This window comes from Cavia porcellus, unplaced genomic scaffold, assembly GCF_034190915.1.
Source record: "Cavia porcellus strain 051 isolate PalLab524CR breed Dunkin Hartley unplaced genomic scaffold, mCavPor4.1 scaffold_9, whole genome shotgun sequence".
NCBI classification, from domain to species: Eukaryota; Metazoa; Chordata; class Mammalia; order Rodentia; family Caviidae; genus Cavia; species Cavia porcellus.
The window spans coordinates 34,082,791-34,110,450 of NW_026947492.1; the positions used below are offsets into that span (position 1 = coordinate 34,082,791).

At 37.0% G+C, this 27,660-nt stretch overlaps 2 protein-coding genes across 2 annotated transcripts in view; one reads left to right on the forward strand and one right to left on the reverse strand.

Annotated features, from left to right (window-relative positions):
* Positions 1–450: 450 nt before the first annotated feature.
* Cfap300 (cilia and flagella associated protein 300) lies at positions 451–26,813 on the reverse strand. Its single transcript, XM_003472746.5, has 7 exons — positions 26,662–26,813; positions 26,321–26,402; positions 18,372–18,447; positions 14,169–14,335; positions 9,529–9,701; positions 3,697–3,763; positions 451–2,143 (listed from the first exon to the last, which is right to left on the reverse strand). Exons 1-7 carry the CDS (start codon positions 26,769–26,771, stop codon positions 2,015–2,017), a joined length of 804 nt encoding a protein of 267 aa, XP_003472794.1. The 5' UTR covers positions 26,772–26,813; the 3' UTR covers positions 451–2,014.
* Positions 26,664–27,660, forward strand: part of Angptl5 (angiopoietin like 5) — a 128,596-nt gene continuing 127,599 nt past the window's right edge. Inside the window, exon 1 of the mRNA XM_063256186.1 lies at positions 26,664–26,796. The gene's annotated coding sequence lies outside the window, so the exon portion shown is untranslated. The remainder of the gene's footprint in view (positions 26,797–27,660) is intronic.

Below are 27,660 nucleotides of genomic sequence, written 5' to 3' on the forward strand. Positions count from 1 at the left end.
TGCTTTTACTTTGGGGATTGAACCCAGGGCTATTTTGAGTCAGGGTCTCCCTCAATTGCCTAGACTGGGATTGGATTTGCAATTCTCAGGCCTCAATCTCCCCCAGTGCTGGATTATAGTGCCACCATGTCCAGCATTGTTACATTTTTACATAATTTTATTTTTTGTCTTTGAGGCAGGATCTTGCTATGCATATCAGGCTGGTCTTGAATTTCCTTCATAGCCCAGACTAGACTTGAATTTACAGCAATCCTTCTACCTCAGCTTCCTGAGTTCTGGGTTTACAGGCATGTGCCACCACACCTGGATTATTTTTACATAATTTTAAATTACAAAAAAATTATACATTATATACCTATACTCATCTGTCACATTGTATTCCACAAATATATACAATTTGTATGTTTTCTATATATCAATAAAAATATTGAAAAAAGAAATTTGGGGAAGAAATCTATAAATATTACAGGTTGAGTATCCCTAATCCACAAATCTGAAATCAGAAATGCTACTTCTTGCTGTCATATCCAGATTCAGAAGTTTTATATTTAAAGTATTTACAGTTTTGGATTAGGGATGCTTAATCAGCAGATTATACCAAAAGGTGAAAAACTCTTGAATCCTTCTGGTCCCTAGCATTTCAGATAGGGTATATTCCATCTACTGCAACATATCTGGAACACAGTTATTCCTTCAGTAGACACTTAAGGTGCTAAGGGCTTGCACTAGATACTGAGCTAAAGCAAATACTACACAACTCTCAAGTTGCTGGCTGCCTTCCACATTCAAATTCAGGTTCAAATTTAAGATTACTCCTGTAATTCAGAAACACATATTCTTTTTTAGCTTTGTTTTGTATTTGGTGCTGGGATCAAACTCATGACCTCATGCTTTCCAGGCAGGCATTTAAACCACTGAGCTAAATCCCCAGCCCCAAGAAACACATATTCTAAACTTGCTCCTCATCTCTATATGTCCTGCTTATGAGATACATGTCAATCACTACTTCTATTAAGAAAAATCTAATACACAGCATTAATCATATGAGTGTAATGAGAGACAGTACCAAGACAACTTGTTTCTCATTCTTTTGCCAATTTAATACTATAATCAAGACAATTTTCTCTGTTTACCTGCACATCTTATATTAGGTGTGGGAAAGCTGTAGTTAATTTATTATGTGATAAAAGTTTACAATTACTTTAGAATTTTTTTTTTAAATGGAGGATTTTGAATGGAGTAAATGAAGCAAAAGAATTGCTGTTTTTCCTTATGGTAGAGATGTGAAACTTAGACGAACATGTATTAATTGAAATTCAAGTTTAAAAAGCTAGTATGAGGGGCTGGGGATTTAGTTCAGCGGCATAAGTGCCTGCCTCACAAGCAAGCAGTCGTGAGTTCGATCCCCAGTACCAATAAAAAAGAAAAAGACAAAAAAAAAAAAAAAAAAAAAAAAAAAGCTAACATAAAAAATTTACAACTCACATGAATATTTTGGGGGGGAGGCAGTGCTGGGAATGGAACCCAGGACCTAATGCATGCTAGGCAAGGGCTCTATCACCAAGGTACATCCTCTAGCCCTTTACTTGATGTCACCAAACACTAGCTTTTAATTTATCAAGATTGGGACTCAGTAGATAGCCCAAAATGTCCTTGAACTAACTATGCATCTTCCTACCTCAGCCAACTATGTGCTAGGATTACAGATGTGTGTTACCATGTTCAGCTTCTCATCTGACAAATATGAATGAGATTTTTAGTTTGTTGTAACTTTCTGTAAAAATTTCACAATGTTTTATATAGGTTATATTAGAAGATTCCCCTTGAATAGAAATTTGTTAGCCAGACAAATTTTGACAAAGCAAACTCTTGATGATCGCTCTCTTCAGGTATAAGCATGCTCTTTACATTTCACTTGAACTCATCTACAAAGTAAATATTTGTCCATAAATTAATAGTAAGATAGAAAAATGATAAATTAAAACACAGTAGATACAGATAACATGAAAGAACATTAAGACATTTCTCCCACACCAAAACAATGGTATAAAACATTAACATGACGCTTGATAGGATCCACAATAAAGTAAGAAAATGTCTGTTCGTGATTCTTTGTTGAAGGGTAGCACACACCAGTAGAATCCTGAAAAAGATAAACCTTAAATTATTTAGTATATGAATACATTTAAATAATTAACATATTTGACTACTATATATTTTTTCTGTTGAAACATAAAATCTTTGTAAATAAACTGGTAGTTAAGGAGCTGGAGATTTAGCTCAGTGGCACAAGCACCTGTCTGGCAAGTGTGAGACTGTGAATTTGATCCCTCATACCAAACAAATAAATAAATACCTGTAATGCCAGAACTGAGAGGCTGAGACAGAAGCATCACTTTGAGTTCAAAACCAGCCTGGGCTACAAAGTGAGCCCAAAGCCAGCCTGAACTGCATAGACTCTGTCTCAAAAAGACAGAAAAAAAAATTGGCAGTTAACATTTTAAAGTATTTATTAACAGTGCAGTCTATGTATTGTATTATGAATAAATACTGTATTATGAATAAATCTGTACTATATATTTACATAACATATATTCACATTCTTGAGGAATTTATAATGCAAAGGAAAAGTCTGTGTTTTTAAAAAAGTGCTTTTAATATGCTAATATTGCAAAATTTTCTATTTAGCAATTTTCTTCTATCTTTGTTTTCTTTTATTTATTTAGTTTTATGGGAGGGTTGAGACAGGGGCTTACTACGTAAATCAGGCTGGCCTCAAATTCACAATGCCATCACACCAGACCTTGTTTTTTCTTGGAACCAGGTCCCTGTGTTTCATGAGGATAGAAACTATGTTTTTTTGTTTATCACTGTGTTGTAGTCCAGCGCACAAGTTCAAGCACAACAAATATTTAATAAATACTTGTTAAGTGATTAAAGATACTCAGAAACTGCTTCATATGTAATATCTTTTGTCTGACACTAAAATTCAAGTAGCAGATTTTATGATTAAAGACATTTATGGCATTCTTATTTGCTCTATAAATTGTAGCTTGACAGACTAGAGAATTGTGCTATTTCATGAGTTACAGATTTAGCTCTATCATAAGTAAGGAACATTATTAGATAGAGACAACAGAAGGGAAGCAATGGAAAAAGGTTCTCTAAATAAAAGCCATCATCTTTTATTTAAATTTAATCTCTTCGTTTTTTGAGACAAAGTCTTGCTATGCAGTTCAGGCTGGCCTTGGACTCACTATAGAGCCCAGGCTGGCCTTGAACACAAGGTAATCTTCCTGTGTCAGCCTCCCAAGTGCTGTAATTTCAGGTGTGTGCCACCACATCTGGCTATTCAACTTTTAATTTTAATAAAACATTAGTTACTGTGTCATCATCTTCTCTCCTAGTCGTAATAGTATGTTAATTTCTAACTCCAGTTGTTCTTTTTCCTGGTGCTGGACATAGACCAGGGTGTCTACAGTGAGCTACATCCCCAGCTCTGCTCTACTCCACTTTTTAAAGAAGTTTTTGAGATTGGGTCTCACTAACTCACTAAATCACCCACGCAAGGCTTAAGCCTGCCTCAGCTTCCCAGAATGCTAGGATTACAGGTGTGTACCAACACATCCAGCTGCAACAAGTCCATTAATAATAAGAATTTAATTTATTTTGTTGCAAACTTTAATTCATACTTACATAGGCTGTAACTTTAAAGACAGAAGAAGTAATTTGTATTTTCTTGGTTTGAGGATGTTTTCGAACACTAAAAAAGAGAAAAAGTTACATTTTAAAATGTAACAAATAGTTGAAATTTTAAATAAAAATTTAAAAATACAGTGCCTAAGGTGGTAAAGGGAACCACAAGGATGTGGGTCTAAGTAAGAAGCCCAAAATGACGAGGTTTGTGAGATACTGGGTGGCAGGAGTACAGGAAATTGCAAGTGGGTTTGTAGAGCTTTGGATCCCATGTGTGCAGCAAGCAATGCCATGACCCTTCAACTTTGATTTCTTAGACACTGCTGATTGAAGGTAAACAACTATTTCAATAACAATTCTTTAAAGGAAACAAAGGACAAAAGCTTCATATAAGTATACACTTGGACAGGAAGATACATCTTGATTTCAGAAAAGTTAAACCTGTTGAAAAATAAGTAGAGAACATGGATATCATCATTTGAAGAGACTTAAGGGAACAATGTCACCAAATGGCTTGGATTACATCCTACAGCCCCAAGGAAATAAAACTGCGAGTTTATAGAAAAACTTGACAGGAAATAGACAAGGTGTATTGATTATAAAGGTAAACAGCCCTGGAGGAAAACTTGTCTTTGACTGCTGAGCTAACAAACTCATCTGAAAGCCATAAAAAAAGAGTGTGTATGTATGTGCACATGTGTGCATGCATGAGTGTGTGTGTCTATGTGTAAGGACTGGCATGCCATACTCAAGTAATGATCTCTTTTTGGTATTTAGATGTTCTTATTCTTATAGAACATGGAAACACACAATATCTAACCAAAATGGTTTAAGAAGGAAAGCATTTGAGGATTCACCCAAAGATGGGGCAAAGTCAGCTAAACAAAAATTTCAGCAGGTAACTGGATTTTATGTTTAGAAGCTATGTGGTCAGTCTGAGACTCAGATGATGACTCTACTATGTCACAGAACTGATTATTGGATAAAAAAATTTATAAAAGTCAGATTGAAGTTTAGATAGCTATAAAGGGTAGATAAAAGCAGATTAAACTAAATAATCAAACAACCTAAACACAAATTCCTGTTCTGCCACTGAGTTATTATTTCACTTTGAAGAAAAGTAATCTCTCTGATCTAAATTTTCTTAGGTGTAAATTGAGCCTAATATGGTTCCTTTCAGGTTAAGATTTCATATATATGAAAAGCTATCTGTTACATTATACATTGCATATTAAAATACTTTTCTATCAATAACTCTTGCAGTTACTCTTCCTACAAAAAATTACCTATGGCAATATGTAAGAAGGAAGTGAACTAAAGACTGAGTAAATAAGCTACAGATATTTAATTGTTATATATACAAATATATAGCTGGTTTTGGTGGCACATGCCTATAATCCCAGCACTTGGGAGGCTGAAGCAGAAGGACTAATTAGAGTTCGAGACCAGCCTGGGCTACAAAGTGAGCTCAACCCAGCCTGAACTGCACAGTGAAACCCTGTCTCAAAAAGACAAAACAAAACAACAACAACAACAACAACAAAAAAAAAAAAAACCCACAAACAAAAGATTATAATGCTTATAGTTTGCAGAGTACCTTTATATAATTAGCTTGTTGAAAGGTTAGACAATTCATTGAGATAGGTGTTATTTTGTCAATTTTATAGGAAAGAGAAGTTAAATAATATATTTGAGATGATTCAAGTAACAGTGACATTCCCAGAAAAAGAACCCAGCTCACTCAAATTTAATCCATTTTTTCCTACACATGAGCTGTTTAGCTCATGCTTATATATGTATATGATATGTATACATGTATAGCGCAATAGGGAAACTTTGAAAGGATATACCCCTTTTCTCCACTACGAGATGCAAGTATTGCTTCCTTTCTACTACAATTGTAAAAGAGAAAGAGAAAGAGAAAGAGGAAGAAGTCCTATGTGGGAGAGGTATGTGTATATGTGATCTCAAATACCTTTTGCAGATGGCCAGCTCTACCCATTTCAGGGTTACAGATTCCTAGGCAGTTTTCTCCTAAGCATTTCATTCAAACTTAAACCCACAATTCATATAATTAAGTTATATAATTAATTATAATTAATTAAATTGCTTCCAAATGTTTCTATGACATAGGCCAATGCCATTTTTTTTTTTTTACTTTTCTAATGCCTAAGATACAGTGCAAGTTGAAGATAAGATTTAAAGTTTTGTTTCTATCCAAAGAATGGCCACAATCACTGCAAATAAAATATCTATATAACTATATAACCACTTAGATGAAAATAACACATTTATGGTTTCATCTAACTGTAATACAATCTGGCATAGATATACAGTGAAGTCACATATTAAAATTCACTTGTATATTTACTTACGATTTGCTTGCTTTACTGTTGTTATATTATTAAAAATGTAAAGAAAAAATACCAGGGCTGGGGATTTAGCTCAATGGCTTAAGTGCCTGCCTGGCAAGCGTGAGGTCATGAGTTCAATCCCTAGCACTACAAAAAAAGAAAAAGAAAAAATACCTTTGTAAAAGTTTGTTCTTGTCAAAATAAGTTTAGAGGAAATTTTTATATTTTTCATTGTTAAAGTTGATTTCTAATAAAAGTAAGTTGTACTATTCCCCATTCTATTGCTCCTTGTCCTACAGTAAGATTACTTAAATATTTCTAAAATAATTTGTAATTTTTTTGCTTGTTGTTGTTATTTTTGGAGTACTAGGGAATAAATCCAGGGCCTTCCACATACTAAGCAAGTTTTCTACCACCAAGCTATGTACCCAGCCCTTTTAAAAAATAATTTATGATGCTGGAGATTAAACTCAGGGTTTCACACATGCTAGAAAAGTACTCTATCACTTAGTTACATCTCCAGCTCTGTATCAGTTCCTTTGCACAGGGACGTAATGCCTGATTCCCATCTTAAGGAAAGAGAAACTTATTTGGTTTATGGTTTCCAGTGGGTTCAGTCTATGGATGTCTGTTTCCAATACAGAAATGGCATGGTGGAAGGGCACAGTGGATAACCACTGCTCATCCATGGCAGCCAAGAAGCAGAGAGATAAGAGAAGTGGGAGATAACAATATACTAATTGGAGGGAAAAAAAGAAAAGGAATATACTGATCCAGTCATAGCCTTCCTCCTCTGACCAGGCCCCACTTCTGTACATTTGAAGCACTGGGGGGTACATTTCAGATCTAAAGTGTAATAAGCCCTATTTTTAAACTTTGAGATGGAGTCTTACTAAGTCACTAAGTTGTCCAGGATTGGGTCAAATTTATGACCTTCTTGCCTCTGTTCCCAGAGTACTGGGATTACAGGTGTGTATAAGTCACATCTGCCCCCTTATGATGCTTTTTAAAAATATAATTACAGGATGAAGATGTAGATCAGTCAGGGAACACTTCCCTAGCATGTAGGAGGCCTTGTATTCAATATTTAGCCCTACAAAATAAAAGTGTTATTAATGGTTTTGAAATCAAATAATCGCTGCTTATAAATATCTTTGTGATAATTTTAGAGAATCAGTCCCATATTGACTCTAAACTTCAGGGTAAACGAGCTATTCTAAGTAACTTTGCTTATTTAAAAAAACAAGAACACCAAAGTTTAACTAGCATCTAAAGACAATCTAAGCCATGTGAACATGTTTAATGCTGAAAGGCATAGCTATCATATATATTTTTGAAATATAATGAAACAACTGATCATTTGTTATTTCATAAAGTGATTCTAAACTACTGCCTATTTGATTTAACTGAATAATAATCTTTGAAGAGGCACTTTTCAGTCAAACACAGTGGGTAGCAAAGTTTGAGTACCATTTGGGCAACTTAGAAAGATCCTGTCTCAAGATAAAAAAATAAAAAGAGTTGGGAATGATTGCTGGCATATGCTTGTAATCTCAGCTTTCAGGAAGCTGAAATAGAAGGATTACAGGGTAAACCCCAAAATGGGCAACTTAGTGACTTAGTAAGACCCACTTTCAAAATAAACAGTAAGAAGACTTAGTAAGACCCACTTTCAAAATAAACAGTAAGAAATGACTAGAGGATATAGCTCAGTGTCAAGGCCCTGGTGCCAATTCCCAGTTACACAAAAACACACACACAAACTTGTGGCATCAGGATAAGTACTTAATGATTCTCAAAGTACAATTGCAGTTGGGCTGGTCTCCTTCCTAGCCTCCTTTAGACAGTCAAGACTTTGAAGCACTTCTAAACTGGGAGCAGACTGTACTTCTCTTTGTTTGGTCCTATGATTTTCAGTTCATCAGTTGTGACTGCTGATACCTACACTGATCGTTTCTTTTGAACTTCTGGGGTGTATGTGTTAAGAGAATAAGAGAGCTGTAAGCATTTGCCTGAATATTTGGTTATATAAATAATTTTTTCTTTAGAGATTTTAAATAATTCCTTTACTAGCATGTATTGGTTTGCTGTAATTTCTTAAAATCAAGGACTATGTGACACACTTCTTGTAGCCCCTTTAGAGGCTGGTGGAAATCTGTGCATAATATTAATGCTTGCTGCTGCCTGATGGATTGCCCAGAGACAACTGCTTTTTTTCCTATAAGATGTCATGACTTTTGGCTGCTCATTTTGTGAGCAATCATTACTCTTCAAGACAAACTTTTTCCTAGTACCCACAAGACATAGTGGAGAATCAAAGATAATCCAAGAAATGGAATAATGGGGAAAACAGCAGTTATAAGCTCTAAGGTTATTTCTATTTCACAGTACCTCCTACAGAATCTCTTTCACAGCCCATTGTAGTGAGGAATTCCACAGGTTCATTTGACAGATGGGGTGCTGCTGCAGTGAGAGTGGTGGTAGTATGTGTGTGCACACACTGAGGATAAACTGAGGCATTTCTTCACGAGTGCCAAAAGTGCAAGTTTCATGCGATCATCATATTAGAACCGAGTATGTTTGAGTAGATTTGTAAGCACTTTTTCTGAAATTGTAATATCTCTCCAAATAATCTTTATGTATTGATTTTTTCATTAAAATCAAATTACAGAAATACTTTTGTTTTTAAAATTGTATCAGATCCTCTTATATAATTATAAAAACCATATCTGAAATTAAATAAATCATGCAATTTTTGTATAACTATGGAATGGAAATTAAAGTTGTATATAAGTCAATTAACAAGAATCTGATGAGCTGATTCTGCTGTTTTCCTAATAAACTAAAATTATATAACTAACCTCTGAAACCCTATGCTTCTTGTTTCTATTTTCCTTGTCTATAAAGATAATATTTTTATAATTGAAAAATTCAAACAGAAAAGAATGACTTTAGTTAAAAGTATGAGTAAGAAATTCATTAAGCTTTTAACTTTATTTGATTGTCAAACACCCAAGTAAAATACTTAAAATCAACTGGATAGTGTAAGAAGTAAAGATTACACCTAGATGAAAATTCTTCCACCTTTTTAGAACAAAGGTAATAATTTTTTATTATTAGCTGAGCAAACTCAAACACCAGTGAGGGAGCTCTTTGGTATTTAAAGGGAGGTGGGTGGTGGGGGAGGCCTAGAAGAAGGCAGTTGCTAATAAAGAAGTAAGTGACAGTTTGCAAGGAGGGAAGAAAAGATAAATGATGAATGAAAGAGTTGAGAATTAGGACAGAGTCAGGGAAATCCAGAAATTTTTCAGGCCTGCAAGAGGAGGAGGAGGTACAAAACTGGCTCAGGAAAGTGTTATTTTTATACACCCTGGTTGTTAATATGACCACAGTGAAATGCTGGTCATCTCCACCATGGTTAAACACATAATTTGTCCCACCAACTAGAGATTTATATACTGTGACCTAGCAACATTACCTCACCAGATCCTTATAGATAAGCTTTGCTGTTTCCAGGTATGGATTAAGCACATCTTCATATTGACAAAGGGATCCACCAAGGCAAAGATGTTTAAAAAGACAAAACAGGAACTCTTCTCTGTCAGGTTTGCTGAATACTTCATATTTTTCTGAGTCTTCCACTAATAAAACCTAAGATGATAAAATTCACCTTAATGTGATGTAGTTCAAAGTTCTAATTTTTAAAAGTTACAACATACGTATTTAAAAATAATCTTAGACCTATTATTTATTTTGGTGGTACTGGGGATCAAATTCAGAGCTCTGCTCAGTTAAGCTGTATCCCCTACCCCAATCTCAAGTATGTGTGGCATGTGTGTGTTTCTACAGGGATCAAACTCAGGCTCCCATGTGCAAGGTAAGTGCTTTAGTGCTCACCTACAATCTCAGCCCCTAGACTTAAGAACCAATTTTAAGACAACTGGAGTGCAATGTGCAATCTACACTTATCTTGTCTTTTTTTAAATAATTAGGTAGTAATGTTCAATGAAAGGAACAGATCAAATTAAACACAGTGGAGCTTTTTTTTTATCTTTTCACTCGCCCTCCCCATTCCCCAGTACTGGGGACTGAATACAGAAAGCACTGAACTACATCCCCAGCCCTGATTTTAAAAGTTTGAGACTGTCTCACTCAATTACCTAGGCTGGTCTCAAACGTGGAACCTTTGTCTCAGTTCTCTGAGTAGCTGAGATTACAGGTTTGGGCCACTGTGTCTGGCTTACTTTTAGTGATTGTTTTAGTGCTGCAGTAGTTTGATGTTAAGTCATATCAAGTATTATGACTCCTATCTTTGTTTCTATATAGAAGCTAAATAAAAATGGTCATTTTTCCAAGCCCTCTCAAAGTATTTGTTTTTGAGATGGTATCTCACTATGTTGTCTATGTTGGTCTTGAGATGCTTTTTTTTTTTTTGGTCTCTTTTTTTCTATTTTCTTTTTTGGTACCAGAAATTGAACTCACAGTCCTGAGTTTCCCATGCAGGCAGGCAGGCAGACAGCCAGGTACTGAGCCACTGAGCTATATCCCTGTCCTGCTAGGCTGATCTTGAACCCATGGGTTCAAGATTCTCTGGATTTTTTTAGTGTCAGCTTGCTGAATAGCTAGGATTACAGTGTTTTTTAAAACCCTCACAGGTGCACCATTTTGAGTCTTTCAGGTGCTAGAATCTCATACTTATATCTCCCCTTTATTTCTAATAAAAACACTGTACATATTGCTTACCTATACACACTCTTGATTTACCGAGACCTTGCCACCTCTTTCAGAAAAGTTTCTCTAGATCTGATGTGAGGGATTTTCTTTTTTCTTTTTTTTTTCTTTTTGTCTTTTTGAGACAGGGTCTTGCTATGCAGTTCAGGCTGGCCTTGAGCTCACTTTGTAGCCCAGGCTGATCTCGAACTTGCAATGATCCACCTGCCTCAGCCTCCCAAGTGCTGGGATTACAGGTGTGAGCCACTACGCCTGGCTATGAGGGATTTTCTTACACTTTTGGGCACTACAGACACCTGATTCAGTTAGCGATTATAGGCGATATATATAAATTGTAACAAGGTAAAGAAAACAAGCTGGGTGTGGTGGCACACACCTGTTATTCCAGCATTCAGGAGGCAAGGCAGGAGTATAGCTATGAACCTGAGGTCAGCCTGGGCTACATAGTTCAACACAAGCCTGATCTACATAGTGAGACTGTGTCCCAAACACACACACACACACACACACACACACACACACACAATACAAGCTATATTTCTTTTATTGAGCTGTTTATACCTTATCTACCTTTTAAAAGAATGTGAAATAGGCACAATAAGATCAAAATAACAAAAGACAAAAGTGTAAGGAAATACAGTGGGAGAAGTACTCCTTCTATATAAAGAATTTTTGACGGAGAAAACTTTAAAAATTGTGCATAGGATTTGAACATGGTAGTGCACAAACACGTTGCCAGCCTCTCAAGAGGCTGAGCCCAGAGGATCCGAAGTTCAGTGCCAGTCTGAATGACTTACCAACACCCGTCTCAACATAAAAATAAAAAAGAGGTGGGGCTAAGGACACAGCTCAGGGATAAGAGTACTTGACTAGGATGTGTGAGGCCCGGAGTACAGACCCCAAAACCCTGAAACAAAAACAAAAATAGCATATACCACAAGATGAATACAAGGAGGGGACAATGGTGAGTTATATAAAAATCATTGTCTAGAAGCAAGAAATACACTTTAATTAGGAAAATTGATTACATCTATTTATTTCTGAGACAAGGCCTCACTATGTAGTTCAGGTTGGCCTCAAATGCAGAGTCCTCCTGCCTCAGACTCCCAAGTATGGGGACTGCAAGCATGCGCCATCACCTGTCTGGGTTCACTTATACCTGCTAAGGAAAATGTGTAACAAGTAGCTGGGCATGGTGGTGCGCACCTGTAATCTCAGCACTGGGGGGCTAAGGCAGGAAGGTGGCAGTGTGGAGAAAGGGAAAGAGTGAGGATAGAAAAAAGAGAGAGGAGAGAGAGGGAGAGAGAGAGCTGAAATGCAATTGTTAGTACCCAAAAGGAGAAAAAAAGAAACTCAAACAGTTCTTGAATAGTAATATCTCTCTCTTGGTAAAGAGTACAAATCAATGTCACATCTTCATTATATAATATTTATATTATCTCATGTTAGACATAAATATACTTCATTTAACTAAAATAAAATTATAAGGACAGGGATTTAGCTCAGTGGCTTAAGCGCCTGCCTGCCAAGCACCAGGATGTGAGTTCAATCCCCGGTACCAAAAAAATAAAATAAAATAAAATTATAGATAATCTCACTTAGTTGTGTGTTTGGTTACTTTTAGGAAGTTAATTTCGTTTCTCCTTAATCTCAGCTTTTAGGCACCACTCTAGTGGAGATTTATATATAGACTGACTAGATGCCTCCCATTCTCTTACAAGCAAGATTCTTCTCTCTTTCATCTATCTGGATTTACAATAAATTAGAATTGTGTATCTCCCTTCTTGCTTCATGGAGCTAATAGTAATAGTAGTATTTGTTAATATTATGGACTTTACTAAGTGATAGGCATTATGCAAAGCACTTTAAATGCATTATCTCACATAATTCTTACATTATGCCTATTTTAGAGATGAGGAAACTCAAATTTAGAAAAATTAAATGTCACAATTATTAAATGACAGAGCTGGGCACAGTAACACGTACCTATAATTCTAGCACTCAGCTGGCTGAGGCAGAAAGATCATTTGAGTTTGAGGTCAGCCTGGGCTACAAAGTGAGTTTAAAGCCACCCTGAACTACATGGCAAGACCCTGCCTAAAAAAACCCAAAATGACAGACAGAGCCTGAATTTGAACCTATGTCTATTTGACACCAAAGCTCTAATTTTTAATCACTTAGTAATACTGTAGTCATGATACTATCTTTAATATGTAAGGCACTATAAATATAATAAAAACATTTATAAGACATTTTATTTTAAGAGCAGTTTGAACTTTAGAGTTTCATTATATAGCCCAGGTAGGCATTGAACCCGTAATTCTCTTACTCAGCTTGAGTGCTGAGAATACAAGCATCTGCCATCACGCCTCGCTGAATTTCATACTTTCTGAAGTGTACATCTAAATGCTCCAACTCACTTCCTCAGTGATTTTTAAGAAGATAGAATAGGGGCTGGGGGTTTAGCTCAGCGGCATAGGCACCTGCCTTGAAAGCAGGCAGTCGTGAGTTCGATTCCTGGTACCGATTTAAAAAAAAAAAAAAGAAGATAGACTAGGCATTTTCATCTCTGTGTTGTATAATAAGATCCTGAGGCTCAAAAAGACTGAACTGATTTGTGCTTAGTGTAGTAGCCACTCCTACAATCCCAGAACTCTGGGACATTGAGGTAGGAAGATCATAAATTCCAACCCAGCATGGGCAATTTAGTGACTTAGTGAGACACTGTCACAAAATAATACAAAATGGCTGAAGATTTAGCTCAGTGTGATAGCCTTGGGCTCAATGCCCAGAACAGGCACGGAGGGTGGGAGCTGAATGATTTGCCTAAGGTTATTGTCCAAGAAATTAGATAAATATGTATTCTAATGTTAAAGTTTAGTGGATCTTTCTCTAAAAATTAAATTTAGTGAATTTAATTTAGCTTTGCTGACTTCCACAATGAGATGAAAAGAATTCATTACATCAAGGATATTCAGATATTCATTTGATACTTCAAGAGTTTCAACATTAATAGCCATTAATTTATCAGGCCAACTTCTCTACTTCTGCGTTACTGACACATTGGGCCAGATAACTTTTGTGGGGAACCTTCCAGTGAGTTGTACAGTGTTTAGCAGCATCACTACTTATGAGGTGTCAGGTGCACCTGGCTTAGACTATTTGCTTCTACTTATCAGATGTCAGTGATACAACTGAGAACTACTGAAATATTCAAATAATTAAGTTGACAGTAAAAGTGTTACCCAAGAAGAAATACAGCAATGTGATGATTATTACTAATATTTACTAACAAGTATTTTATGAATTTTAGGAAGGCAAAAGTTTTTGACATTTTGCATTTTCTGAAATAAAATTACACTGTAAAATTTAAAATATTGTACTTACTTTTCGTAACTCATCAGCAATAAGAAATGGATCACAAAAAGAATCTAAACACTTAATGATATGTCCAGTATCTCGTACAATATCTTCATCATACAACCGATTAAAAAATGACATTGAAAGCTGTGTGCAAGGAACATTTGTAGCTTCAACTTTTTTTACTTCAGTTCCTAAAATATTTATTTATAAAGAGAAATATAAAAGTTAATTTAACATTCTCAATTATTTCTAAAAATTTATTAGAAACTATTAGAAACTTAGAAAGTATGGAGGTTCTAAGAAGTAACCAAATATGACGTATGTTTGGTTATAGTCTTGTTTTCTGCCTAATTATGTTTAGGTCAGTGACAGCTAGATATACCACACTGGTATAGTAAGATTGAAATGGAGCTGAATAGTCCCATTGGCTAGTGTTGCTGTAGCTGTTGTGACATTACACTACTGTACAATGCAATACTCATGTGTTTGTGCAAATGCTGGTGTAAAAAGCCTAACACACGCCAGTCCTATAAAAGTACATATATACACTACACAATACTTGATAATAAATGAATATGTTCTGTTTTATGTATTTACTGTACTATACTTTTATCATTTGCATATACTTCTATCAAAAAAGCTTACTGTAAAAATTTAGGCTGTGTTAAACCAGCAGCAACTACATATAGCTCATGTTTACTGTATCTCTTTGATTACAGCAAGAGGCTATAGTACCCTGAGTAACAGGCCCATACCACCTAGATTTGCTAAGTGCACTCTATGATGTTCACAAAAGAAAATCACCTAATGATGAACTTCTCACAATGCAGTCCACTGCTAAGCAACACACAATTGTATTTATTGACTGATTTTTTTTTGGTAGCAGGGATCAAACTCATGATCCTGCGCTTACCAGGCAAGCCTTGAGCCATTGAGCTAAATCCTCAGCCCACACAACTATATTTAAAAAACACTTTAAGGATTTTACTAAATTTTTACTTTGCAATTTTTTTTTTTTTTTTTTTTGAGATGGAGCCTTGCTATGCAGCCCAGGTTACCCGTGAAATTGTGGCAATCTTCCTGCCACAAGTTCTCCTCTTAAGTACTGGGATTAGAGGTAAACCCCATCACACACAGCTTTTGCAGCTTATTTTAATTAATCACTAAATGTTTACTTTACCTAACAGCAAGTCAGCTGTAATGTCCCCATAATTCAGTTACCTGTCAAAAGCCTGAGGGGGACATTCTTGATATAAATCATATCACTATGCAATGCATCACTCTGGCCACATACAGAAGTTAAGAACATATTGCATTTCTCCCCTAAAATGTTAGCATATTTAATAAACTAGGTACCCCATTTTTACTAGGTATCCCCTTTTTATTTGATGCCATATATTAGTGCTTTTTTGACAGCCCATCAACATGGAAGTGACAGAGGCAAGACAATGTAGTAGTCAAGATCTTGAATTCTGGAGTGTGTATTTCAATCTCAGTGCTATCCTGCCAGCTGTGTGTTAACCTGTACAAATTACTTAGTATATGCTCTTAACCCTCATTTGTAAAATACTGGTATCTCCCTCAGAATTAAAGAATGTACGTGATGCCCATAGCTGAGTATATACACAGGAAGCATCTATTATATATTTTCTGAAAAAGGCAACATATATGTAAGTGAAGGAGACTAAAGTACCTGGCTGAGAAGATGAAACAGCACTAACACTTAGCCAAATATCCAGTACAGCTAGTTTTTCCTTTTTTTTTTTTTTTTCCCTTGTGGTACTGGGGATTGAACCAAGGGCCTTCACATTAAGTTACATCCCCAGTCTTTTCTAAAATTTTCTTATTTTGAGACAGGGTCTTGCTACATAGCTAAGTTGCCCTGGCTGGACTGGAACTGATGATCCTCCTGTCTCAGCCTCCCTGAATGCTGGGATTACAGCTGTGTACCTCCATCATTACTTTCCTTAGAATGGTTCACTTGCTAGAAGAAAGTCTCTTTTCTAGTTTTAAAAGCTGATTCCTTTGCTTATAATGGTCCCCAGAGTAAAACTGACCAATATAACAAGAGAAAAAAAGAGGTAAAAAACACAAGTGAATGGAAGAGTTCTTGTAGCACTCTACAGCTTCTGAAATGGAGTGCTACTCCTTCTCTCCTAGTTTTCAGAGTACTTCTAATTGATCCTGTCAGGGACATGTGGAATTAAGAGCCTCTCTGAAATGCTTATTTAAAGACTACAAAAAAGTCAGTGCTATTTTATGAGGTATGTACCAATATGGGAGAAGACCGAATACTTTTTTCAGTGAATCTTACTTTTTTTCAAATAGAGTGACTGAAGTTACTGTAAATGTGCTTTGTAAACACTATGGTACACAGTTAAGAGTATTCTCTTTTGAAAATCTGAGTTAGGAGTTACATATGTGCTCAGATACTCAGTTTAATTTTGCCAAGTAGTCTGAAGATCACGCTCTACTGGCTTTTTGTGCTTTAAGTTTTATAGTAGTACTCAGCCAAAAACAATAAAATCTGACCTGCTTAGTCTAACATCATGAACTATTTGTAATCTTGCTCTTGACTAATACTTAAAAAAAGATATTGTGTTAAAGCTTCTAGAATCCAATGAAAACACAATGTGATAATTTACTAACAGACCACCCAACAAGAACATCTAATTTCACATCAATTTGCATTTTCTTGACCACAAATGCTTATCACCAGTTTCTCCTTCTAAATGGAATGATAATTTAATTTGTTCTACTGTTGAGACTTTTCAATCCTAAATTTAAAATACAATGTTCATATTTTTGTTTTCAAAATAGTCTTTTATTAAATCTGATATTTTTTTCTACCTGAGAGTTAAGATGTATAAATGAATGCAGTTAATCAGGTAATTTTTTGTTAAATTTCATACCTTTTTCTTTGTTTTTTAGGAGTATCCATTCTTATTTTATATATTCAGGTATGTTTGAATATATAATTGAATATATATTACTTCTTAATGCTACAAACAGAACATAGCCCAGCTGGTTTCAATGTATAATGAAAATGATATCAATACAAGGTTCTAAGAATTTAAGGCACTCCATGCTTGAATGCATTATTATTTAAAGTTCCATTGTAGCTGATGCCTGTGTCAGAAATCCATGTCCTCAAGCCAACTGAGACTTTACTCAAGCATTCCCACATTAGAGGGTAATTTTTTGATCTTTTTCCTCTATTTAGAACTGACCACTCCACTTTCTTTATATTCTAACTTCTACAGTAGAACCTGTAATACATTATTATAACACATACATACATTTTAACATATCAGCAAGTTCCATGAGTAAAAGTTTTCTCTTACCATAATGTTCCTTGTATCTAGCAAAGTACATGGAATAAGCAAAATAAATGCCTTCTAAAATAATGAAATGTAAGAGTTGGGTGTCATGATACACACATGTGGCCCCAGCAGTCTGGGAGGCTGAGGTAGGAGGACTGCAGGGTCAAGCCCAGTATGGGCAACTCTGTGACTTAGTGAGACTTTGTTTTAAAGTGAGAAATTAAAAAAGGGCTGGGAATGTAGCTCAGTGGGTTCAAAGGCTGAGGCTCAATTCTTAGTATTCTAGAACAGAACGAAATAATAAAGGGACAGAGACAGAGACAGAGACAAAGATAGAGATAGAGATAGAGATAGAGATAGAGATAGAGATAGGGAGATACAAATTGCTCTTGTGGGCTAAGTCAGGATAACAGAAATAGACTTCCAGGAGAGAGATGACAGGCAAAAGTGGCACAAAATGAAACTTAATCTCGATGTTATCAGACAAATCATTCTTCACAATTTGCATTAAAATTGTTGGGCTGGGCATGGTCGCACACACCTGTAATCTTAGCACTCAGGAGGACTACTGTGAGTTTGAGGCCTGCCTGGACTATAAAGTGGATTCAAGGCCAGCCTGAACTGAATAATGAAATCCTGTCTCAAAAAAAAAATGTTGAATCCAGGGACTCACACATACTTGCTGAATGCTCTGGCACTAAACTCAGCTCCAATCTGTATATTTTTTGTTGCCCAGGCTGGTCTCAAGCCTGCCTTCTTTCTGTCATAGCTTTCAAAGCAACTGGGATTATAAGCACCACCACATCCAGCCACAATTAGTATTTCAGAAATGAAAATTTCTGAGGTAAAGTTCTTTATAATAGTAAGATAGTCATCTAAGAAAATGAAAATTAATTTTATTTACCTAATGTCATCCATTGTGCAGAAGAATCTGAAAGTAACTGCAAATTCGAAATAACATTTGGGTCTTTGAAAAAAGCCTAAAATAGAAATTGGAGGGAAATTTGTTAGCCTATTATAAATAATTATACAAATCTACTTCTAAAAAACTCCAGTAAAATCTCATTTAAATTTCAAAAGGCAACTGAATATTAGTAAAATATCTAGTAAATGAAGCTTTATTACATTCAAATTGGAACCTGAAGTGTGAACACTAAGTAAAGTCTTTGAAGATTAATTTAATAAACAAAAAATAATGATTTACAGTAAAATTAGATTATATGTTTGACAACTTTCCTTCCATCTTGTTTTTTGAATTAATCACTATAATGGACATTTATATACTAGGTCTAAAAGTAGCCATCAGTTTAATTCTGCCCAACAGGAGCAGAGCAGTTGATAGATTTGACTTCCTAAAAATGAAAGCTGTATATGATATGAAAGCGAACATAGCATTAAGTTTTAGTTCCAAGTACTAGCAGCTGACTGACTGAAAAAGCAAATGGAAAGTTTATTAAAAGATCTCAGGCAGTCCAAAAATTTTCAGGAGGTAGAGAACATCAGGCTCCAGGATGAACTGTGGTAATGAAACAAAATCGTATGGAAAACTCCCATGATGAGGAAGCTGCCACTCTTTGGCAGCCATCAAAAACTAGGGAGGCCATTATCACTTTCGCCTTTACCTAAGAACCAATTGGGTCCAACCCTTCATGACTTCTAAAGATCAAGTGCATTTAGGTTGCTATGGTCATATTACCATCTCTTTCTACCTAATACCACTGCTGTGCTGAGACTAGCCAGCCTTAAAGTTAGATGCCTCTGCTACCACCTTTTCCAATGAAATGGGTTCTGTGGTTGCTTCCTGTAAGTTGCTCACAAAGCCATTCATTCATTCATTCATTCTAGGGATTCAACTTGGGGCCCTTGTATTGAACCTACATCTCCAATCTTTTTTTTTTTTTTTATAAGGTCCAAGTCATGAAATTGTCCACACTGGGCTCAAAACTTGGGCTCCTCCTTCCTCAGTCTCCCAGAGTGCTGGGATTACAGATGTATGCCTCAGTGCCCAGTCTTTTAAAAAAACTTTAGAGACTTAAACATTAGTAAAATTGTCTACCCTGACCTTGAATTTGTAATCCTCCTGTTCCAGTCTCCCAAGCAGCTGGGGTTAGAGGTATATGTTCTATACACAGGCTCAAAATCTGCTCTGAACTGATTAGTCTGGATGGTAAACCTATGTCCCAGACTTCTATTTTCTTATTTGCTGCTGTGGACTGAATCTAGGGCCTTATTTATGCTAAGTACTTGCTCTGCCAGAGCTAAGCCTCCAGCACAACCCAGAATCTTATGTTCTGAATATATGGGAATACCTTCAATTGTTCTGTGTTCTGCTCTGCTTTAAAAAAAAAAAAAATTTATAAATTACCCCCAAGTCACATGGATGTTCAAAAACTTCTGGACACCCAGAAAACACAATACCCACGATGAATAATAAGAACAATAGATTGATTTACAAAACAGCAACAAATATTATAAAGAGTATGATCTCACACTTCTAATGGCTAAATAAAAAAGTTCAATAAGAAAAACTGGCAACTGACTTAAAAGTTGTTCAAATACTATAAACAGCCATGTAAGAAACCATCAATAAACTTGTGAAAAGATGCTCAAGTTTAAGTGCAGTGAAAGAAATATAAATAACCCAGGCATAAATAAGCCAAGTGTGGCAGAATACCACTATAGTTCCAATTACTTAGGAGGCCAAAGCAGGAAGATTGCCGTGAGTTCAAGGTCAGCCTTAACTATACAGTAAGCCTTTGTCTTACAAAGGAAAAAGGTCAAGTGTTAGAGGTCCAGGTTTTGGGAAAGGGGATGAATTGTTAACAGTATACCTCCTGGCCCACTTAACTCCTACTTACCCTTTAGGTCTAACCCTAAGTGCTTTTTTTCTCCATTAACTTTTTTTCTGAACACTACTAGATTAGGATCGTCTATTATGTACATGGGTAGCAATGTACTTTTTTGTAATACAGCATATTACTGTCTCCTTTTTTAGGCCTTAAGCTCCAAGGGCAATCAGTATTCACTGGATTAGGAAGGCAAGAGTGCCTTTGATTAAATGAAGGAAACAGAAACCAGATACAGAGGCATGAGTGACAGAGAATTGAAACATATATAAGCTTAGATGATTCTTCCTTCAAGAATCTTAGAAAAGGTGATCACTTGAAAAGAATGCTGAAAAATAATGTTTATTGTAACAATTTAAATAGTAAAAAACACAGGAAAAAAATCATGTTGAGCATGGTAGCACAAGCCTGTAACCCCAGTACTTCTGAGGCTGAAGCAAGAGGATCTTTCAAGTTTGAGGCCACTCTGGGGTAGTGAGTTTATGGGTAACCTCACTATGCCTTCACCTATTTCACTACACTTGGTTAGCATCTGTCACTTTTCATTATGGACTTTAAAATGCTAACAGTTTTAACCAGCAAAGATAGATTATTGAAAATGTAGCAGTCTGGTTGTCCTAAACAGAGTCCAACATGGCAGTTTATAAGGCAGAGAAAACAGCATGCGTGATGGCTGTAAGGTAAGAAACCATTGGCCGTTCTATTCAAGGGAAGTAAAAGAACACAGTAGAAGGACCATAGTAGAAGGAAAAATGATCAGATATAAGGGTAGGAGTTAAACTAGACCTTGTAGTCAAGTGAAGAAATTTTAGGGTGTGTGTGTGTGTGTGTGTGTGTGTGTGTGTAACTGAAGATTGAACTCAGTCTGATCCCTTAAGGGAAGCTCTCTACCACTGAGCTACATCCTCAGCCCTTTGTCTTATTTTGAGATAGGTCTTGCCCAATTGCCCAGGCTGGCCTTTTAATTTGTAACCCTCCTGTTTCATCCTCCCCAGTATCTGGGATTACAGACGGGTGCCATCCTGCTCAGCTAGAATCTTGTTTTAAGAAGTTTATTCTTACCTAGGCATGGTGGCACACATCTGTAAGTCTAGCACCTAAGAGCTAGGGAAACCATAGGTTTGAGGGCAACCTGGTCTACAGTGAGACCCTGTCTCAAAAACAAAAAACAGAAACAAAAAACACCACATTTAACTAAGGATATAGCCCAGCAGCATAAGCACTTTCCTGAAAAGTGTAAGGTCCTGGGTTCAATCCCCAGTACCAAAAAAGAAAAAAAAAAAAAAAAGAAAGTTACACTGCCAAGCGCTGTAAAAAGATGTTAGGAGGGAGATGACTGCTGGCAGAAATGACCCAGGAGCTGATACAGCAGTAAGAGTGGTAGCAAGTACAAAGTACATGTATTCAAATGATACTTAGGGAAAGAAAAAAAAGGAGTGAAGGGAGTAAAAGATGACTCGTGAGGTTACTTCATGAACAACTGGGCAGAATAAGTGCCACGTAATGACAAAGACAATAATGAAGAGGGCTAAGCATGCGAAGTGAGACTTATTTATGACTACATATACTAAGCCAAGTCAGACAAGTTCTGTCTGCATGGTGCTACGTTCTAGTGGTGGATTTTTTTTTTGCGTGTGTTTTTCATTTTTATCGGTACTGGGGATTGAACTCACGACTGCCTGCTTGCAAGGCAGGTACTTATGCCGCTGAGCTAAATCCCCAGCCCCCAGTGGTGGATTTTTAATTTAATTACAGGTATTATATTAAAAAACAGGAAGCCTGGGGTTGCATCTCAGTGGGGTTATAGCTCATGCTTGCCTAGCGTGCATGGGGCCCTAGATTTGATCACATGCACCACAATAAATGCAAACCTACAGAAAATAAAAAACACTATGTATGATTTATTATTGTTGTTGTTACTATTTTACTTATGGAGACAAGGTCTTGCTCTGTAATTCAAGCTGGCTTTGAACTAACCACATAGCCTAGGCTAGCCTCAAATTCATGGCAAATCATCTTGCCTTAGCCTCTTGAGATTATTTTTAAAACTTTCTTAAAATTAGTCCTCAAAAAAAGAAGCTGCTATATAACGTTTTAAAAGTCTGTCAAACTAGAGTGCTGGCTTTACTAATTATTCCAGGTATTAATTCACAATCATATGTCTTAGATGTCTGTAAATCACATGACTAGCAGAAAATAGACATACCAATGGAAACAGGTTTTTTAAACTTTTTTTTTTTTTGTCGGTACCGGGGATCGAACTTATGACTACCTGCTTGCAAGGCAGGCGCTTATGCCATTGAGCTAAATCCCCAGCCTCCAGAAACAGGTTTTTAATAGAGGCCCCTTTCATAAAGCAATGCATGCTTTATTACTATAATCTAATTATACACCTAAAATGAATTTATACATAACCGTCTTTTTCTTTTATAACTGTCCTTTTTGTAGGTGGTATTCTGGTACACAATTTTCAGTGAGGCAGTACAAGGGATTCTTTGCAATCGAACTTTAGGAAAGCTGATGTGCTTGGGAAAATATTAGGTGACTTATAAACTAACTTAATAACAAAGATACTGATATCAAAATATACATGAAGACTTTAAATAACTTGTTTCACTGCATGGGTGAGAAAAAGCATTTCTAAATTAATCTTACTTAACTACCTATCTTGTAACTGCTGATTTCAAATTCAGAAGTAATCCTCTCTTTCTTAATGAACTCTAACTTACTTAGAACGGCAATGTGCTCAGTTAAGTCTGCATTTTCTAACCTCCCTTGGATATGGTCACGTGCTTAAGTTCTGATCATGAGATGTAAGCCTAAATGTTGTGCAGGCCTTAACAAAAGCTCTGCAAATTAAGACTTGTTTATATGGAAAAATTCTCTCATTATCTGGTATCACAGTGGGATTCTGACACTATGTATTGATAACAAGGCCTTAAGATCAAATGTTAGACATTATATATGTAGAACATTGCTACTTGGATGTACCTCCAGCTGAAAAAGCCTAAAACTGAACTTATTTTCCTTATTTATTCTTCACATTTTCTGTGCATTTAACAGTAACATTAGCGGTCAAACAAGTCAGAAACTTAGGACTCAGCATAAAGATTCCTCTGTCCTTTACTCAGTATGTTATTGAGCCTCTCTCCTAAATGCCTCCCTGGCTGGCTATTTAGGTGTTAGTCCTAATTCAGGATATCATCATACATGATGCAGTAACTGATGGCAAAACTTTGAGTTTTCAAGGACAGTAAATAACTCATGACATCACAAGTACCATAGATCTTGCCACTGGTGGTCTAGATGAAATGATGGTTTCATGCTTCTAATCTGCTGTCCACACCTCTGCCACGATGATCTCACTGTTTTATTTTTATGGTGCCAGGGATCAAACTCAGTGTATTGTGTATGCTACTTTACCACTCTAAGTACTCTACCACTAAGTCACATTTCCATTATTTTAAAGTCTTATGATTTGGGAATGGCAATGCACACAATGCATGTACCATTGTTGCCCCGACTGCTGTGTTTTGAAGTTGTTTTTTCTTTTGGTAATAAAATGGTTTTGAAAAAAGAAAAAAATAGCCTTCTATAAAATCCTTTAGTGTCTCCTTGTTTGCTAAAGCCCAAACTCCTTTCGTGGCAGAGAAGTACTTCTGAAATAGTAACCCAACTATCTCTTCACCACTATCCTTTAACTTGGGCTCCTGACAAACTCCTAATCGTTCATGTCCTACTTCAAGAATCTTGTCTTTTGTTAAATCCTTCTCTATCTTGGTGAAAATGATCACTTTCGATGATCCAACATATGGTGACTTAATTTTTTTTTTTAAAGCTAGTCAAATTTAGCAGTGGGGGGGTGGTACACCAACTTTAGTGACACTAATGTTAATAAGTTCTGATAACCCACTGCCATCGGACCAGCTGACTACTTAAATTTTTTTTTTTTTTTTTTGGTCTTTTTCCTTTATTTCGGTACCAGGGATCGAACTCACGACTGCCTGCTTGCAAGGCAGGCGCTTATGCTGCTGAGCTAAAATCCCCAGCCCCTAAATTTTTAAAAAAATTATTTAAAAAACTGATTACTTTCTTTTTGTGTCACCAAAGTGTCTTGTGCCTAGGGTAATGTCATCATTTCTCACTCAATGAAATATTTGGTTGTTTTCCTCTTTAACTGGGTATATGCCATCTGTACAAACTTAGAAATAAAAGAAATGTTTCCTTTCTTCTATTTACTCCCTCACAAATTTCTGGAACACAGTTTTTAGTTGAAACCAAATTCAAAATCTGAAATTCTGGTTTAAGCAATAGCTCTAGTTTAGTTATGAGTCCATTTAGTAGAAACAATAGGGAAGCTGAGTGTGGTGGCCTTTCCTTGTAATCTGGAAGGCTGAAGCAAGGGGGGTTAAAGTTTCAGCCTAGTTTTGGCAATTCAGAGACTTAGTGAGGCCATGTCTTAAAATAAAGAACAAAAAAGGGCCAAGGACACAGCGTAGGGTGAGGGCCCTGGGTTCAAACCCTAGCACTAGAAAAACAAACAATAAAAACAGCAGGTAATTTGCAGTCAAAATCCTGTTGCTGGGCATTGTGAAAAAACCACTTTTTTGAGTTTCAGTTTTCTAAGAAAATGGAGGTTAAGCATCAAGCTTACACCTATTAAATGCTAAGTGCTGTGACCACTCTGTAGTAAGGTAAGGGGAGGCTGAATTAAATCACTTTCTAATGTCACATACCTTGTAAATGCCAGATTTGTAATTTGAACCCAGACAGCTAATTAAAGCCAAATGACAGAACCTTTCAGACTTTAGAGGGCCTCAGTTTTATATAATTTCAACTACTCCAACAAAACAAAACAACTTTTCTTTGAAAATTTTCAAAAACGTATGACCAGGGCAGGGGATCCCGCCTGGCAAGCCTGAGTTCCCTGGTACCAAAAAACAAACAAAAACATATGACCTTGTGAACATATTGCTAGAATCTGAGTTTCTCTGCAAGTGAGTCAATGAGGGGACCTGCATTTATATAGGCAGTGATTGGATTTTTTCTGTTTATTGGCAATGTTGCCAAGGGCCCATTAAGATCTGTGGAAGAAGGACTAGCTTTGTGCTTATAATTTCCAGCATGTGGGGAAATTTGTAGCATTTCGTATCCTCTCAGTGTTTGAAATGAGTAAATTATGCCAACTACTGTATAAAATGAAGTTCATGCTTATAGGACATGAACGGGAAAGAATGAAGATAATTTCACAACGCTAAAATTATTTCCAAATTGACTAAGGGTTGAGAGCGGAGGGAGAAAAAGGATTAAAAATAATGATTTTAAGGAGCCCATAAAACACTTTGTAGTGAGCTTTATTTCAAATTATCTGTAGCTAAAGATTTACTTATTCTAATCACATGCCATTACTTAAAACTTTTTAAGGCAATTTTGTATTCAGAATTGCAGTAGAGCCCGAAGCCCCGTTCTCACGGTGCATTTGATTTTGAAAAACAACCAAAAATAATCTGATGCTAAGCGTACTAAAAAAGCCAGTGTCAAAGGTGGGTAATAATATTAAAAATGAGAAGTGCCTATTAAAAAAGCCATTATCCAAGACTGAAACGGTCTCCTCTAAGACAGAATGTTAAAGTAAGAAAAGAATAGGTTAACTGAAAAAAATTCATGGGCAAATGTGGTGGTTGGCACACCTAGCAACGGGGAGGCTTAAGTAGGCGGATCTCTGAGTTTGAGCCTGGGTTTCTTAATGAGCTGAAGGCCAGACTGAATTATGTAGCGAGACTGTTTTAAAAACCAAACAACTAATCACTACAAAACAAAATGAATTTATGGTCGGGGAAGAAATGTAAACGTTTCTTTTAAAATACACTATTTGCATGTTTTATTATTCCCAGACTCCAAAAAAACGATGTCACTAAAAAATGCCATTTTCACAAGAATATATGCTGACATAGGGAAAAGCTAAAAAATCACAAGAGACTAGGAACTCTGCGGCCCCCATACCAACCATAAGGAAATCATCCTTCCGATAGGCCCGAAAGGTCTGGTCAAACCCGAACGCCTGCGCCTTGATTCTGCCCAGCATGGACCTGGGGCAGAGGAGGAAAAACGGTCATCTTGGGGTCGGCGGCACTCAAGAGTACAAAACCCGCCAGGGCCAACCCGGGCCCGCCCAGCCCGCGCGCCGCCGCCGCCGCCGCCGCCGCCGCCGCCGCCACCGCCGCCGCCGCCGCTCTGGGGCTTCACTCCGGTCCGGCCGCCCCGGCTCGCGCGCCCTCGACGCCGGGCAGGGGCTCCTCAGCCGCGAAGGCCCAGGGGCTCTAACCCCCCTGGCCGTCGGCCCCTCACCACTGGCGGAGCCGGCTGGTGGTCTCCGGGGCGGTCAGAGATGGGAAGGTTTTCTGAGGCAGGAACCTGAAGTAGTAACCGCCTAAAACCCCTGGCTCCCCAGCAGCCATAGTGCTCGCAGTCCCGCGCTAGGAGGTAGGTCGTTTCCATAGAGACGCGGCAACTCTTGGGGGGAGGGTACACTTCCGGGGCGGGGCTACTCCCCGGGGCGGGGCTACCGTCAAGCCGGACTAAGGTTGCGCTCCGCCACTGGGCGGGGTTGGGAGCCGAGGGTCCGAGGGGCTTGGGCGAGGCTTGCGGTGCAGTTCTCAGCTGCCCGCCGCGTCACCCCAGGGATCCCGGTTTTTAGTGGCGGTGGATGTAGAAAACTGCCAGTTGATTCTTGTCGCTACATCTTAATAACTAGTCAACATGGGGTCAATGTCTTCCTGTCAAATACTGCAATCTAAGATTTACAGTTATCAAAGTTTGACGACTCAGGCGTTTTTGAATAAAGATTATTTTGAATTAATTAGGTTTATATATGTTGGAAGAGGAATGCCTATGTGGCTACTTGGAAAATACTGTTTTACTGACTTTTTTTCTTCTTTAAAAGTAACGTCTAAAGGCTTAAAAGATTTTCCATACACGCTGCATGGCATGTGCCATTTACTGTGAGATATTTCCTGTTGAAAATTGTCTTTTCTGTCTATGGTTTCTGTCAGTTTTTTGTCTACTATCACATCAGGGCTTCAGAGTCGGGGAATAACCTCTTTCTCCTTTACTTTTCTCCCTTAAGAACCGGTCGGTCGTACTTATTTCTTACCAGCAGCGGTAGGTCAGAGGGAGAAGAACCACGTGCTCACAGAATGTCACTGTTCTCCTTATTTAATATTCCACCACCTTAGTGTTCAATCTTCTGAGTTATTTCAAAGCGAAGGTTATGGACTTTGCTGTGTACTTTTTATTTATTTACGTTTTTTGAGAATCTTCCCTCATTCTTAAGCATATCTTTTGATG

Bases quoted from the DNA above. Each gene is read 5' to 3' on its own strand.
- Cfap300 (XM_003472746.5), bottom strand. From the start codon at position 26,771: ATGGCTGCTGGGGAGCCAGGGGTTTTAGGCGGTTACTACTTCAGGTTC. The intron at 26,403-26,661 runs GTGAGGGGCCGA...CCTCTGCCCCAG, and splicing joins ACCAGCCGGCTCCGCCAGTG to GTCCATGCTGGGCAGAATCA. The intron at 2,144-3,696 runs GTAAGTATGAAT...TATCTTTTTCAG, and splicing joins TCTTTAAAGTTACAGCCTAT to GATTCTACTGGTGTGTGCTA.